Raw genomic sequence first — 16,662 nt, 5'->3', positions numbered from 1 at the left:
GTTCTTCCTGGCATCTACACTATTAACGATCTTTTCTTTAGCTTAGAACTCACCCAAACATCATAACATAATGTCATTCTAGGACCATTTTGCAAGGACTAAAATATTATATCCATGTTCAATGGATGCAACTATCCGTTCATAATCCCTTCAAGATTGCATCCTGGATATTTCCAAAACCAATGTCAGCGAAAAATATCGTCAAGTTCTGCTACCAGACCTGAATGTAGCCAATGCCCTTTGGGCAAAAGTTGGGTTACCTTCTTTTCTTCGAAGTTTCTTTCAAGGAAACCACATCATCATAGGCTTTATCCCTTTAGTAAGTTTAGATCTTTACAAGATGAAGTCTGTGGTGTATACGTTTGTCCTCTAGATACCATCATTATGATACACATAGAGCCCATAAGGCTGCTTCTCAGGGGTGATGATCTCTAACAATTATGGCTTCTTTTTCAGAACCAACTGGAATACCCTTCAATCCTGACATTTCTACAACTTCTCATTTCTACTTCACTCATGTTCTAAGTACACAGTAGATTAAAGGCATTTTTTTCACCAAAACATCAAAGAAATGACCCATGCATACCACAGGTCCTAAGTCCTCGACCTTCTCCAAAACCTCATAAATTAGGTCTTATCTGTCTGCCTTTCAGTCACAAGAAAGACACACAAATTTATTTAAACTCTCTTTAAAAATATAATGGCTTTTTAGACTAAAATTTGAAATACTTTTGCATTTCTTTCACATAGCTGTTTCAGGGTCATAAAAGCTACATGATTATGTTTATCACAGCAAAAGACCCACTCTTGGTACCAATTTCTATCTTTTGTTTTCCTATTGAAATAATAAAATACTCCAATAAAACAGCATTGAGCAGAAGGAGTTTGTTTGGCTCACAATTCTAGGTTATATTCTGTCGTTATGGAAAAGTCTAGGCACTAGCAACTTGAATTTACTGATCATACTACAATCAGAGAGAAGAACAGAACGAAACCACTCATGTACGCTCATTATGTTCACATAGAAGATTCTTTACTAACCATGAGTTTATTGAGGTAAACCCTGGGTGGATTTAACACCAGAATAATTATGATGATAATGATTATTATGTGTCAAAACACTGTAATCATTTTCATAAATTTCATTTGACATTGTTCTTTTAATATGACTGTGAGATAATGGTTAGTAGTACCCACTTATTATTTTTTTTAGTTTTAAATCTACTTGAATAATATCAAGTTGTTAATAAGAGGCTATTTTTTCTAATTATAGATGATAGAATATGAGATAGTTGTCACAGTCAACTGCTTTTCAAAACCCTTAAAGCTTAGAAAAAATAGGCTCATTAGTAGAAGAATATTCAAGGTGAAGACAGATTAAGATAATGTTAAATACCAGACATTTCTTATAAGATAAATTTATTATGGTTTATGTTTTCTCAGTGGTCGGTTGAGATTGCTTTTGGAATTATGAATATTTGTTGTCTTAAAGATCTATGGTTCTATAATGAAATAAAAAAGTAGGAAAATTGAGAGATTAGGTTTATTTTGAGTCATTCAGAAAGGAACAAATATGGGTTGAAATTATTGCCTTTTTAATATTTCATTGTATAATATTAAATACCTTGAAGAACAAATTTTATACTCTTTGAGAAAAAATGGCTATAGCAGCAGCCCGTCTCTACACAGACTGAGCAAGTGAAACCATCTGAGATTGTTTTGGAGAGAAGAATGTTCTATCCATTAGATTATAGTTTTATCCTCAGTGTAACTCGCAGAATCAGGAAAAACTAAACAATCCTAGTTCAAAGGTATTTAATAAAAAAATTCAAAGCTTATGGACTGAGATCACTTGGAGCCCATAACTCTTTGTAAGTTTAGAATTTGGAATCATTTTGGGAGAATCTTAGTAATAAGCTCATTTTTCAGTTACAAAGGTGCTAGCATGTAGGGTTGAGAACTGTATTGAGCACAAGTTTGACTTCTCTGTGTTCAGTGAGTTGACTAGATATTATTTTAAGCCACAGACCCTTGCTGTCAATTTGTAGAGAACATTGTTTGGCAAATTTATTTAAATGTCCTTCCATATATACCTGAAAGATTCTACTGTATTAAGTTTCCACACTACCCTTGAAATGGCTCTGAATTTTAGCAGTCTCTCCACATATCCCCTCCCTCATTTCCCTTGACTCTCCCATTCCCCCGGCCATCTATAACTATTTATTCTATTTCCATTTTATAAAAGATCTCTGTAGCCTCAAGTCCTTTACTCTATACCAACAGTCTGTGGTACTATGGATGGTAGCCTCGTATCATTGATGTCACAGCTAATGTCCACTTACAAGTGAATACATATGACATCTGTCTTTCATGATCTGGTATTTTCTATTGTTACTTGCAAATCTCATGATGTTATGTTTTTTATGGATGCATAATACTTTGTTATGTAAATGTACCACATTTTCTTTGTCCATATAAACTAATTTATTTTTCCCAAGAGGGATGTGATGGTTTATATATGCTTGCCTCAAGGAATGGCACTATTAGGAAGTGTGTAGCCTTGCTGGATTAGGTGTGTCACTGTGAGGGTGGGCATTAATATCCTATTCCTAGCTGCATAGAACCCAGTCTTCTTCTAGCAGCCTCCAAATGAGGATGTAGAACATTCAGCTCCTCCTACAACATGCCTTCCTGGACAATGCCATGTTTTCACTTTGATAATAATGGACTGAACCTCTCTACATTTAAACCAGCCCTTATTAAATGCTGTCCTTATAAGAGTTACCTTGGTCATGGTGTTTGTTCACAGCAGTAAAACCCTAACTAAAACAAGGGGCATCTAAGTTCATTCCAATTTCTGGCAGTAATGAACAAAGTTGAGGAAGTGTCCATGTGGAAGAATGGATGACCATCCTTTACGTATATACCCAAGAGTAGCATAGATGGATCTTGAGATGGATTGATTCCCAACTTTCTGAGGAACATCCATATTGATTTCCATATTGGCTGTACAAGTTTGCTGTTACACCAGAAATAGAAAAGTGATCTCCTTACTTCATATCCTTGCCACCATGAGCTGTCATTTGTATTATTGATCTTAGACATAAGTTTTGATTTAATCTCCCTGATGGCTAAAGAAGTTGATTATTTCTTTAAGTTTCTTATCTACTTGAATTTCTTCTGTTGAGGATTCTCTGTTTAAGTTTGTGTCCCATTTTGAAAATTACAGTCTTTTATTTGTTTACATTCTAAATATTGCCCCTCCTTTCTGGAATCCCCTTCCAGATTTTTTTCATCTCCTTTCCCTTTACTTCTGAGAGGGTGCTCACCCACTCATCCATGTACTGCACCTCCACCAGCATCCCCCTTTTCTGAGACAGTAAGGTTCTACAGGATTAAGTTTATCCTCTCCCACTGAGGCCAGTCAAGGAAGTCCTCTGCTACATATGTTAGAGGGTAGGGGAGAGCACAGCAATGGACAAGTCCATGTATGCTCTTTGATTGGTGTCTTAATATCTGGGAGCTCTGAGTAGTCTGAGATTTTGATATTGTTTTTCTTATTATAGGGTTGTTTCCTCTTTAGCTCCTTTATTTAGTCCTTCCTCTAACTCTCTATAGTGGTCCCTGACCTCAATAAAATGGTTCCTTGTAAGTATCTAGATTTATCTTAGTAGAGCCTCTGAAAGAAGTACTGTGTGTTAGCACAATGTAACATCAGTAATAGTGTCCGGGTTTGATGCCTGCCCATGGGCTGGTCACTGGAAGGCCTTTTCTTCATTCTCTCTTCCATTTTTGTCCCTGTATTTCCTTTAGACAGGGACAATTCTGTGTCAAAATTTTGAAGATGGGGTAGGTGGTTCCATGCCTCAACTGGGGACCATGCCTACCTACTACAGGTAGTCTCTTCAGGTTCTATCTCTCTACTGTTGCCATTTTGGCTAATGACATTCCCACTGGGCCTTGTGAGCCTCTCACATCCCAGGTCTCTGGGACTTTCTAGAGGTTCCTTCTGCCCCTCAGTCATACTGATGCGTATTTCCAATCATTCTCCTGGCCCTCTGGGCTTCTATTCTGTTTCTCCCCATACATGATCCTGTTTACCCTTTCCCCTCCCTTCTCCCACCCAGGTCCCTCACTCCCTCTGCCTCCTGTGATTGTTTTGTTCTGTTTTCTCTCAGGGATATATGATGTACTGGTCCTGTGGGTAGCAATTTCCTTAAAGAAGGTTGTACAGCACAACCATATTTTCTATGGTTTGTCGTTGAAGAAATGACAGCTCAGAAATCAGTATAAGCTGTTTAAATTCATTCAGCTGACAGCCACTGGGGCATAGAAACAAACTTATAACTTCTGACCCCAATTCATTTCTTTCTTCACTATGATTTTCCATGAGACAAATGATTTTTTTTCAATGAAGGTAGAATTTATTTCTAATTGATCTTCATTTTCTCATAAACCTGAAGGAAATCTGACAAATATATGACACAGATTAGAGCATAAATTTTAAAAACAATGTAACTTTGAGTCACTGATTCCTGATAAGCGCTCTCTCTCTCTCTCTCTCTCTCTCTCTCTCTCTCTCTCTCTCTCTCTCCTTATCATGTCCAGTTTCTGTTTTATAGCTAGTCTTAGGATTGGGTCCTTTTCTGGGTGATCAGCAGACTAGAGGACAAATAATTACAGAACATACAATCTTACCCTTTCTCTTCCAGTAGCCAGCAAATACCAACAGCTCCTCAGTTAGTGGCTGGATTGCATATATACTTTCTTGACATCTATGCTGGGATGTGCTTGTCTGGCTGAAGCTTGCATAGGTTGTATTCACCTGTCAAAATGATTGTGAGAACATGGGCATCTGCACTGTTGTGTCTGTCAAACATGACTTCCCTGATATAATCCACCATCTCTTGTTCTTTCTGCCCTCTGTTCAGCAAAGATCCCGTAATTTAGGGTTAAATATGAATAGCCAATTCAATGAATTAATTGAACAAGTACTTACTAGGGATTCTTCTGTGAGAGGCTTTAACTGAAGCATGAATGGTAGACTAGTAAGATCACCAAACTGTCTTCTTAAAGTCCAAACGAGAAATAGGAACACTAATTAAATATAACGTATAATGGAAAATAATTAGGTGAATTTTTATGGGATGCAGAACCTTATGCTTTCCCAAATCTAGTCTTACAGAACAGAAAACACAAGTCATTGTAAATACCCATGATACAACTATCTTATTCTTCCTTTACTATTTGAACTAAAACGCAAAAATAAATGTCTTTATATTCATCATTTCAGTACATGATGATTATTTATGTATAATTACAGACAAGTAGCCTTTACTGTAAAATAATTTTCATGTTACCTCTACTATGTTGGAAAATGCTGATAATTTTTTTAAAGTTGAAATAATATATTATTTACATATCTGAGTGAGTATAAGTTTGTAGTCGAATATAAATTATGTTAATATGCACATTTGCATGTAAATTTTTACTGTTTTAATTAGTATTATAAAGACAAAGAAAGGCCGAACTGGGGTTTCACTAGACAAGCTAGATGTTGGTCTGTAGTTAGAGATGTGTTTTTGGTGGTTAAGAACACTGGTTGCTCTTTCAGAAAACTGAGGTTCAAATCCAAGCACCAACATGATGACTTAAAACTGTGTAATTCCAGATCCAGGAAATCTGATGCCTTTTTCTGGCTTCCATGGGCAACCAGGTACTCACATGGTACACAGACATTCTGCAGATAAAATATTCATATGCATAAAGCTGGAAAGAAAAGTAGGGTATTCTGAGCTTCAGAATGCCCATGAGATAACTCATCAACCTTGTGAAACCCAAGATGAAGGAAGAGCAAAGTGTGGATGCTTTGGTGCTACTCAGAAGGGGGAGAAAATAATCAGGGAGGTAGAGGGAAGGAGGGATCTGGAAAGGAGAGAGAAAGGGAAGGGAAAAGGGGGGCAGGGTTAGCTGTGGGGGGAGATGAGGAGGCAGGGAGAAATATAGAGGATCAGGAATTTGAATGGAGCTATATAGCAGTGGGGGATGGGGAACTGGGAGTAGCTTTTAGCAAGTCACAGATAACAGGGACCCAAGAGGTTCCCAGGGTCCAACAGGGAGGACATTAGTCAAAACACCCATCACAGGGGAGAGAGAACCTGTTGAGACCACATCCAGTGAATAGGCTTGGCCCAGTTGAGGAATGGGGCCACTCATTAGGGATCCATCCCATCTGCAGACAACAGACCCAGACACTATTGCTGATGCCAAGAAGTGCTTGCTGACAGGAGTCTGGTATAGTTGTCTTCTGAGAGGCTCTGCCAGAGCCTAATCAATCCAGATGCAAATGCTCGAAGTCAACCTTTGGACTGAGTGCAGGGACCCCAATAGAGGAGGACTGAAGAAGCTGAAAGGATTTGCAACCCCACAGAAAGAACAGTAATATAAACTAATCAGACATCCCCACCCCGAGAACTTATAGGGACTAAACCAACAAAGAGTATACATGGAGGGACCCATGGCTTCAACTGCTTATATAACAGAGGATTGCCTTGTCTGGCATCAATGGGAGGGAAGACACTTGATCCTGTGGAGACTCATGCTCCAGTGTAGGGGAATGTTAAAGTGGTGAGGCAGGAGTGGGTGAGTTGAGGAGCTCCCTCATAGAAGCATGGGGGAGGATGATGGGATAGGGGGTTGTGGAGGGGGAAACTGGGAAGGGGATTAACATTTGAAATGTAAATTAGTAAAATAACTAAAAAAGGAACATCTTTTCCTATGACAATAATTTCAAGGCTCTTCCCTACTTTGTTTATGAACAGGTTCAGTATATCTAGCATTATGTTGAGACTTTGATCCATTAGGGTTTGAGTTTTGTGCAGGGATGTATTTATAGATTTATTTAAGCTTTCTTACATGTAGACATCCAGTTTCAACAGCAACATTGTTTAAAGATGCTCTCTGTTTAAATGTGTATTTCTGCATTCAGTATAAAAGAATTAGAAGGAAGGGGATTCACATCTGGGTCTGAATTTCATTCCATTGATAAGCTTATCTGATGTTTTGAATTGTAAATAAATAATTTAAAAACTAAAATATAAAATATATAAGAAGAAAAATAATGATAATATCTTATTCTTATAAATTATTTTACTGTGAACTTGATCAAGGATTTTTAAATCTCTCCTTGTTTATCATGATTTTTTGTGATAAAAATTGTATATTCATCTAATCTGGGGATATTTTAAAATTATAAACAAGTAAATATTGAGAAACATTTTCTGAATCCTCAAGCTTCAAAGTAGTCAGTAGGTTCCAAAGGGATCCTATGGAGAATTACAGGGATCACTGATTTTTATGTAGATATTTAAAGATTTTGTTTCTGGAGTAAAAAGGAGAGCTGTGCACTAGTTCTTGTGACTGGGACAGTTCCTACCAATGCGATAGCCTAATAACATGGGTGCATCATTGTGTGACTGTGGGACTGCATTTCAAGTAGGACTTCATTGAGTTGAAATTAGATACTCAGGGCTCCATTTGTGTGTGTGTAAGTGTTTGATGGTTTGTTTCCCTGCACTTCCACCTCCTCCTGGCTACCTGACATGACATGACTTATATTCTTCTTCTATCTTCAAAGTCAGGAATTGTATCACTCTCACATTTGATTCTGCAATTCAATCTTTCTCTTGAACCACTGCCTCTACTCCGTGAATCCCCAGGAGCTGTTCAAATGATACAGCATGACGTCCCACTCTGTATTTCTTGATTATGTCCGTAATGCTCCATTAGCCATGTAAGGCAACACACTAAAGAGTTGTGTGGATCTAAGCCTGGATTCAAAGACCATCAATCAGATTTGGCTGTCTGGTTTTGATTTGACAAGTTTTTCTGATAGTTTTCTCCATTAACATATTTGGATTTCACATATTTCTGAGACAGTTTCTGGTTTGATGTTGGAAAACAATGTGGACACTTCAATGAGGGAAATGGTTTTTAAACATATTTATAAATTTTGCTTTTTAAAATTAAAATGTAATTATTACATAATCCCCACCTTTTCTTTCTTCCCATGATACCTTCCATGTACATGCCCCAATTTTCATTCATTCATATTCATAATCTATATTTTTCTTTGGGATGGGGCCCCATAAAATTTCTGCCTTCCATATTAGCATGTCAAATGGTGGTGCACGTGTTCTACTCTTCTTAGGCAGTCACATTCTTGAAGTACCATGGTTCTTCTCATTTTTGAAAGGTACAATCTCATAGTAGGTTTCCTGGCCTCCTATCTCTTAAAATCTTCCTGCTCCCTCTTTCAAGATGTTCCCTGATCCTAAGGTGAAGAAACTGTGTTATAGATGCATGCATTGGTCTGGACACACCATGATCTCTGTATTTGAAATAAGAAGTTTCTTTGGTGACATCTGTCTGTATGTATGAAGATGAATATTTAGCATGCAGTTAGTAATTGCAATGCTTTTGCAAAGAGGCAGTAACAGGTTTCTATTTAAGATATTTATCTTACTTAAAAGACTAGCCCTCCGATGTTAGGTTTAGAGTAGCAGGTATTTTCCCCTCCCTCCCGTTGAGTGTACATTAAGTCCAACTTGGCACAGAGCGATAGCTATAAATGTGCAACACTTGTACTCATACCCAGCTATACAGGAACATTTTGAGTGAGGAAGTATTAATGATATCACTGTATGTTGCAGTAAATATATAGAGATTCCATATATATATAATCTCTACCTACCTGCACTACAGCCAGCTCCGGTGGGCCAGTGTCATCTGCCAGGTGTTTTCATCTCAGTCAGCAAAGCATCTCACCCGCTAAGCTCCCAATCTCCATTCCATGCTGCCACAAGCTACTACTATCTGAGCCCACAGTGGCTACCGTCTTGCAACTCTATCATCTAGTTCCCAAGGTAGGTTGTCACCATGTCCATACAGAGTTTGCCTATCTCAAGGCTCTCTTACTGAGGACTCTGCTCACATTCCCAGCATCTGCCCCTGTGGTTATAGTCACAACTCCCAGTTACCTGTTAAAATCAAAACTCAATAAGCTTGTAATTTAGCTACCAGATTTATACCTTAAATTCCCAATCCACAAAATGTCCACATAACAAACTCACAAACAATTGATAATGATATAAACTTCCTACCTAGATAAGACAAATTGTCCTATAAAAATCCATCCCTTGTACCTGTAGCCATTTAAAACCATACAGATCTGGGTTGTCCGGGTTGTCCTTCTCTTTCTCCATTTTGGTTCTTTTCTTTCCCCTCTCTACCGCCTTACCAAACTCTGTCCCTGTTTTACTTTTTCACTGCCAAATCACAGGCCTTGCTTTATATTGTGCCTGTCTTCAGTTGTATAAAGATAACAATCTACAACTGTACTTTTACTTATACATGTATTCTTCATAGAGTTATATGCATATGATTTTAAAATATGCACAATGTTTATGACAATATTGTTTATAAGGTTCTATATAACAAATGTCTACTTACTGAATAGGAAATAAATAAGGAATATTCATAGAATGGAATACTGTATAACAGTGATCAATGACTCCATCTACTGTAGTCATAGAACAAATATAATAATAAGTCAATGAATTGAGAGGCAGCATAATTTTTATGTTTCAGTACACATAAATCTTTGAAATGCGAAAATCTATTATTGGTAGAAGTCAGGATGATAACTGTCTTTTTGGAGGAGCAATAAACAAACAGACATGAAAACAGAATTCAGTATTACAAGCAATGTTTTATTCCTTAATCTGAAATATATTATGTCTGTTCAGCAATTTGTATACTTTTTATTTACATAAACTTATATAAAAACAAAAGTAAGAGAAAAATTATATTCATGTTAGACATGTATTCATATTTCTTCCAGTTATTATTTCCCCAAATTTAGAAGCTACATTTACCTTAAATATTCAGTTAAAGCTGTTTAAAGTTTTAATTTGAAGTATCATATCTAGCAAATGCTAACTAATAATTAAGTGTGACAGAATATTGGTTCTATAAAAACAATTGAAAATATTTGATAGCATGGCACAGGGAAACTTGCAGGTGGAGTACAGATTATATATGTTAAACAAGGAGATCCATTTAATGTAATTTAATTAATTTAGAATTTACATGTAGAGAGCTTTGACCATAAAAGAAGTAATAGACACAGACAATGTTCTATGTCTTGAAAGAATTCAACTATTCATCCAAAAAGGAGTCAGAGATCTTAATTATACAACTACATGAAGCTGAATTCTGGCAACAGACTTACTGTTTTTGATTAGAGGGTGATATACTTCAGAGCCTCCAGGAAGCCATTAAGGCTAAGGGACACCTTAATAGTAAGTTATAAGACATTAAGCAAAGAATCAGCTAAGCCGTGCTCTAGGAAGACCAGTGTAAGTGTGTGGTGATGATAAGCATTGTATCAGTTTGTGGTAAGTAGAACCACGGATACAAACAGAATGCGTCTATTCTTCATTACAAAGTTTTGAAATATTTGATACAGAAAGACAACGTTAGTGAGTTCCAAATATCTTAGTCATAGTGAGAATGTTATGTGGCATTAATAAAAATAATATATACCTCATTAAAATATTAAGTACAGATATATGCTTCTGATAACAGATACAACTCTAAACATTTGCCAAGGAAACAACTCACAATAGAAAGGTCTGGGTAAATAGTGCAGTTTATAAAGCCTTTAGCCCAAGCATGGTGGCCTGATTTTGGGTTGCCTCACTCATGTTAAACCCAGCAGTAGCAGTGCATGTCTCAAATACCAGTGCTGAAGGGTGGAACCTTGGAAGAAGAGAAGATTCCTTGAACTCGTTGGCCAGCCAGACTCATTAGTGAGTCCCAGGTTCAGTGAGAGAGCACTTCCTCCAAGTAAATAATCAAGTAATATTGATTGATCTTGATCATGATCAAGAAAGACATCCAATATTTATGCTTGGCCTCCATATGCATACATGTGCAGAAGTACCAGCAAGAACATTTATATGCACGCACACACGCAGGCACGCATACACACACACACGCACACACACGCACACACGCATGCACACACAAACACATACTACAAACTTATTATTTTCCAAAATGATTTCATTATATAACTTAAGGGATCAGCTTACATAGCAAGAGAGGAATTCAAATCTATGAATGCATCCTGAAATGTAAAAAAATGTTAGAATGTTTACAAGTCTGAAATATATTGGACAAACTCTAAAGAACTTAAATATGTCATAGGGTAGGATGAATTATTCCAAGTGTATATACATGCCGTTGGCCTTCCTGCTTGGTTGGAAACATATGTATAGACTTGGAAGTCCAGGAACCATGCAGCCTGAAGGAAGATCTTACACCATTTGAAGAGTAACCTGAGACATGGAAGCCCAGGAACCACACCTGAGGAAGTTTTCTCAACAGAGGCGTTTTATCTCCCAGGGGAAGGTATCCCAGACCGAGCAGAGGAACCCATGGACCTCAGCCTCACTCCACTCCTTTGTTTCTTCCACTCTTCTGTTCTTGGCTTCTTCTGATGAGTCATACCAGACGGCAAACTTATAAAAAGGGTGTTATTGGGAAGTTCTAGAATATGGAGAGACCAATCCAGGGAGGGCTGCTGCTGCTACAAAGAGATGTCAACTGGGAACTGAGCAGACCCAGCCTTTATAATAGGGTTTCTTGTGGTGGCAGTCCTTTCCAGAGTAGAAATTTCCTCTGTGTGTGTGTGTGTGTGTGTGTGTGTGTGTGTGTGTGTGTGTGTGTGTTTTCATGTTCAGAATTGTTGAGTTTTTGTGCTCAGGAGTTGGTGGGTTTTGTAGGAAACTTCGGGATTGATGGGTTTATCTGCTCAGGAATCAGTGACCTTTGGTTCAGACTTTTTCCCTAAAATTAGTGTAATACGTGAAGGGTCCTATTGAGGGGCTGGAGAGGACCTTTGTGGCAGTTACAGGGAATTAGTGTAATACGTGAAGGGTCCTATTGAGGGGCTGGAGAGGACCTTTGTGGCAGTTACAGGGGCTGGAAATGCACTTTTGACAATTTGGATGGTCTAGAGGAGGGGCCTGGTTGCAGGAGTTTCTCAGACAGGGACAGGACCACTTTATTGCCTTGAGGGTTTACAAAATTTCAAAATATACAAAGTTTACAATGGCAGTCCACAGCAGGGAAGTCTTTCTCTACTACTAAGTCTTTATGAATATACAACACTTATGCTATGAATTCTTCAAAAACCATGGTTCTCAAAATATGATACATTAAGCTCGGAAGGTAAAAGGACATTTTCAAAAGGTCCACAGTTAAAACACTTGCCATTAATACTAGTGGATACTATTTGCTACTTTTATTGCACTGACATTTCAGTCAAAGTACAAAAATAATGACATTTAAACTTTGTGTCATGTTATCACAGTTAAAGGAGTGGCTTTGAACAAATACTAGCAGTAACTAGTCACTTTAATCCCTTACTGATATTAAGGAAGAAGTAATGCAGTAGTTGCACTAACATATGTCATAATTTATCAATGAATTATAACTATAATTAACCTGTAGTTATAAATAACTAATGTCCTTATAGCAAATCACATATTACTCCTGAACAAATAATAAAATGAAATACAAACTATGCATAAACACTCTTGAGCCTATAAAAATATGTGTTGTCTTATGTGGAAGCATATACATTTCTGAGCTGGCAACAGAATTAGCTGCTTTTTTGTCATAGAATATCATTTGTATCAGGAAAAATAACGAGTTTAAATTATTGTTACATGCACTTGATTTATACTTTCTTTTATATACCTTTCTGTCCCTATGTTCTAATTTTTTAGTTCAAGGACAATGATCTACACACACATTATAAGCATCACACAAATCATGTATTTAATGAAGTTTTCTTCTAAAGGATCACTTACTAAAACTAATGACCCACAATAGTCTTAAACACAAATTGGCAAATTTCTCATTCCCAAAGCTTGAACTAATGAGAATTTTAATATAAATAATACTGTTGATGGATATTATAAAAAGCAATGCAAGCATGTGAGTAAAATTTAGTCGATATAATGTACCTTGATAGCTAATTTATAATAATTGGAAGGAAATATCTGCGTGCATGAATAAACAGTACAAAAGGAATTTGATTGCATGCCTTTTAATCCTTCTAGAAACCCTGTTAATGACTACACAGCTAAGAATTACATTTTGCTTTTTAGGTTAACAGGATTCCACCTACCACCACCAGTGACAAGTACCAAATCCGTGTTCTCACTACGGTTGACCAGTGACTTTGCTGTTAGTGCTCATGGATTTAAAGTATATTATGAAGGTAAGTGATGATAGTATAAAAGATACCAATTCCCATACATATGTAAACAGGAGTTCTCCGAGTGTGATAATGGAAGACTACTTACTATAGAAGCATAAAGAATGTTGGTGTTCACATATTTGTCCGAAATCTTGTGAAGAGATGGCTTTATTTTTTTTTAAAAATTAAATCACCATCCAAAGAGTACACAGGAACAGACCCATGGCTCCAGCTGCATATGTAGCAAAGGATGGTCTTGTTGGGCACCAAAGAGAGGAGAAGCTCTGGTCCTCCCAAGGCTGGACCCCACAGTGTAGGGAAATATCAGGGCTGAGAGGCAGTAGAGGTGGGTGGTTGGGCGGGGGGAATGAGATAACATTTGAAGTGTTTATAAAAACCCCAATAAAAAAGGAAAAGAAGGATGTATTTATTTTTATTTTGTGTATGTGTACCATAGATATGCAGTATCAGGGGTGTCCAGAGGAGGGTATCAGACTAGTTAAACCCCAGGAATTTATTTTCTTATCATCACTAAAGTACTGTAAACATCTAATGTTACTAGCTTCTATGTTTTCACACCAAAACTAATCCTCGGAATAGAAACAATGTTCCTGTTTACTTAAGAGTTAGTGGGGAGGTCTGGTGCGATGGGAGTGAGGATCAGGTACATCCTCTTGGAGACGCAGGGGGACAAGAAGGAATGGGATGAGAAACTGTTGGAGGGCAGACTGGGAGGGGGATAATGACTGGACTGTAAAAATGATTAAACATAATAATAATAATAATAATAATAATAATAATAATAATAATAATAATGGTAGTATATCAAAGAGTAGTGGGGTGGTATACAGAAACCCTAGTTCTGCTGAGGATGCTAAATGTATAGAAATACATATTTTTAAGTGAATAAAATTTTTACTGGTAAAAAATCTATTCTTGAATATTTCTGTTAGAAGTCCAAGATTAATAATTTTCTGTTTATTATTTATCAAAAATCCTTATATTAATGAGTGGAATCTACCCCTTAACCGTAGTGACATTCTATCATTTCCTAACCTGTATACTAATGCAGTGTATAATAGAATGTTTAAAGAATATACTACAAAACAGTCTTGAAAGAAGCACAAAAGCAACAGCCCAAATAAAAGCATTTTATATCTGAGAAAGTTGCAAAATAAATGTTATCTGATACAGAGCTGTTTTTTTCTCCTCCTTGTTCTCTTCCTCCTCTTCTTCAAAAATATAGTATACCAGGGAAATAAAATATTTCCTAACTTTATCTGAAATATCAATATATGTATAAGCTTTGAATAGTTTTTTGTGGCTTACACTTCTCAATTCTTCCCTTTCAAAGAAAAATGAATTCAATCTTCATTGTAATCTTTTCCAAGGTATTTTTATTCATCTTGACAAGTTAATTAATAATATTCATTACCATAATTGCAAAAGTTTAAGTGTAATTTTGACAATACTTATGATTTTAAGAATGCAAATATTTTCTAGGTGATTATTCAGAAAAATCTTATATTCTTTTCATTAAGCTACAGTTATTTTTAGGGTAGTTTACACTTCAAACAAGTACAAAGTATATTAAAAATATAAGAGCAGCTGGTGAGTTTTGACATTAGCATGTTTTCTAGTTTAGCTGTCAAGTTTTATGAATTCATTTTCCAAAATGTTTCAATAGCTATCATTGCTTTTACAAACATGACTCCTAATTCTGCAGTGTTTTGCTCCCTGTAAATTTCTGTCTTAATTTTTTCTTTAGGAAACATGACATATTTTTTATAATTTTCAAATATACTTTTGAAATGTTCCAACTGTAAATATATAACATATTCAAATACCAGTGTGGGATTGGCTACCACACGTTGGTATCTTTGCCATGTGTCCTATGTTTCTTGAATTTCAATAACAATTTACTGTAATTCTCCAAGTTAAATAGAGCACACAAAAAGCAATCCTATAGCTCTATATGTGAAAAATCTCAAAGATCTCCGTTGGATTATTTGCTCAGGGTCTCACAAAGTGAAAATGTGAGCTGAACTCTCATTAATTGGTCCAGAAAGACCTGAACTTTGAAGCTTATCCAGGACTATAATCCTTCAAGGCTTCATCCAAGTTGGAAGCCACGAGTGCCTAGTACATACACGTCTCCTGTTACCATGATTCATGGGTCTCAGATCCAGCCACTGATCATTCTGACACTGCCACTGGGTATTTTTAGTTAGATCTGATTGCTTCCAAAGTAAGAGAACAAAAGATTATGGTAATACTCACCAAATCCCATGTGTTTTTCCCTTGAATAGAATTGAATTATCAAGCAGTTCTAATCAATTTTTCCAGTGTGAAATAAATGACTGAAAAAATATAAATCCAACTGCAGTCATTGTGCCAGAAGATTTGTATCATCTCTAACTTTCATTAGACTACTGTAGATCATTAAATTAAACAATGGAGGGTGCAATTCTCATGTCATCTATAAGATACACATTAGGATACTCTTCACCATGGAATGAAAATACTTAATTATTGGATGTCTAGAGTCAAGCTGTGATGTATGCAATTCATAAAAACTTTTTTACTCTCAATATCCAGGTGTTTATTTTCCTCATTATTATTTCTCATTATCTTACATTTCTCATCATTGTTTGAATCATTTATTTATAGAATTTTCTCTCATATGTATTTTAGTGGTAATTTTAAACAGGAAGAAAAAGACCCTTCTGTTCATTGAAACAATGAGTTTGAGAAACACCAATACCTACTATGTAGTTGTACTATATAGTTAAATGATTTTTGAAAACTGGCAAGAGTAAAGTTAATAAGAAATTATTTTTTTAATAAGCCTAATTGTGAATAAGGTTCTTATGCCTTTCTACATATGATGAACACATTTGAAACTTTTGGCCTCTTTAAGAATAGGTTTTTTTGTTTGTTTGTTTGTTTTTGTTTGTTTGTTTTTGTTCCTTGAGAATTTCATGTGATTTGATCACATTCCTACTTCTACTGTAACTTCTCCCAAATCCATGTCTCCATTCCTATTGTCTCATACTGTCTCAGTCCTAATCCCATCAAATTTGCATAAAGTTTTTTTTCCATTTTTTTCCCCCATCAAGACCAATTTGTTCTTGCCAGATGCTATTGGATGTGTGTTTGTTCACTGCAGAGTGTTTGATTTACCAGAGGCTCCACTCTTGGAGAAAATTGCCTCTTCCTCTTCTTGCAGTTAACAATTGCCAATAGCTACTCGGCTAAGGGTGACACTCAGCGCTCAGCTCCCCTCTCCGTGCTGAGATGAGATCTGGCTCAAGCTTGCTAGGGTTTGT

The 16,662-nt window shown here is 36.4% G+C and overlaps 1 protein-coding gene across 1 annotated transcript in view; it reads left to right on the top strand.

Annotated features, from left to right (window-relative positions):
* The window catches only part of Csmd3 (CUB and Sushi multiple domains 3), a 1,310,498-nt gene that overhangs the window by 148,892 nt on the left and 1,144,944 nt on the right, over window positions 1-16,662 (top strand). Inside the window, exon 3 of the mRNA XM_087559497.1 lies at window positions 13,242-13,354. Coding sequence (XP_087415623.1) covers window positions 13,242-13,354 — 113 coding nt within the window. The remainder of the gene's footprint in view (window positions 1-13,241; window positions 13,355-16,662) is intronic.

The sequence above is a fragment of the Rattus norvegicus genome, chromosome 7 (genome assembly GCF_021556685.1).
Source record: "Rattus norvegicus strain SHRSP/BbbUtx chromosome 7, alternate assembly SHRSP_T2T, whole genome shotgun sequence".
NCBI classification, from domain to species: Eukaryota; Metazoa; Chordata; class Mammalia; order Rodentia; family Muridae; genus Rattus; species Rattus norvegicus.
This window is presented reverse-complemented; position numbering and strand designations above follow the sequence as displayed.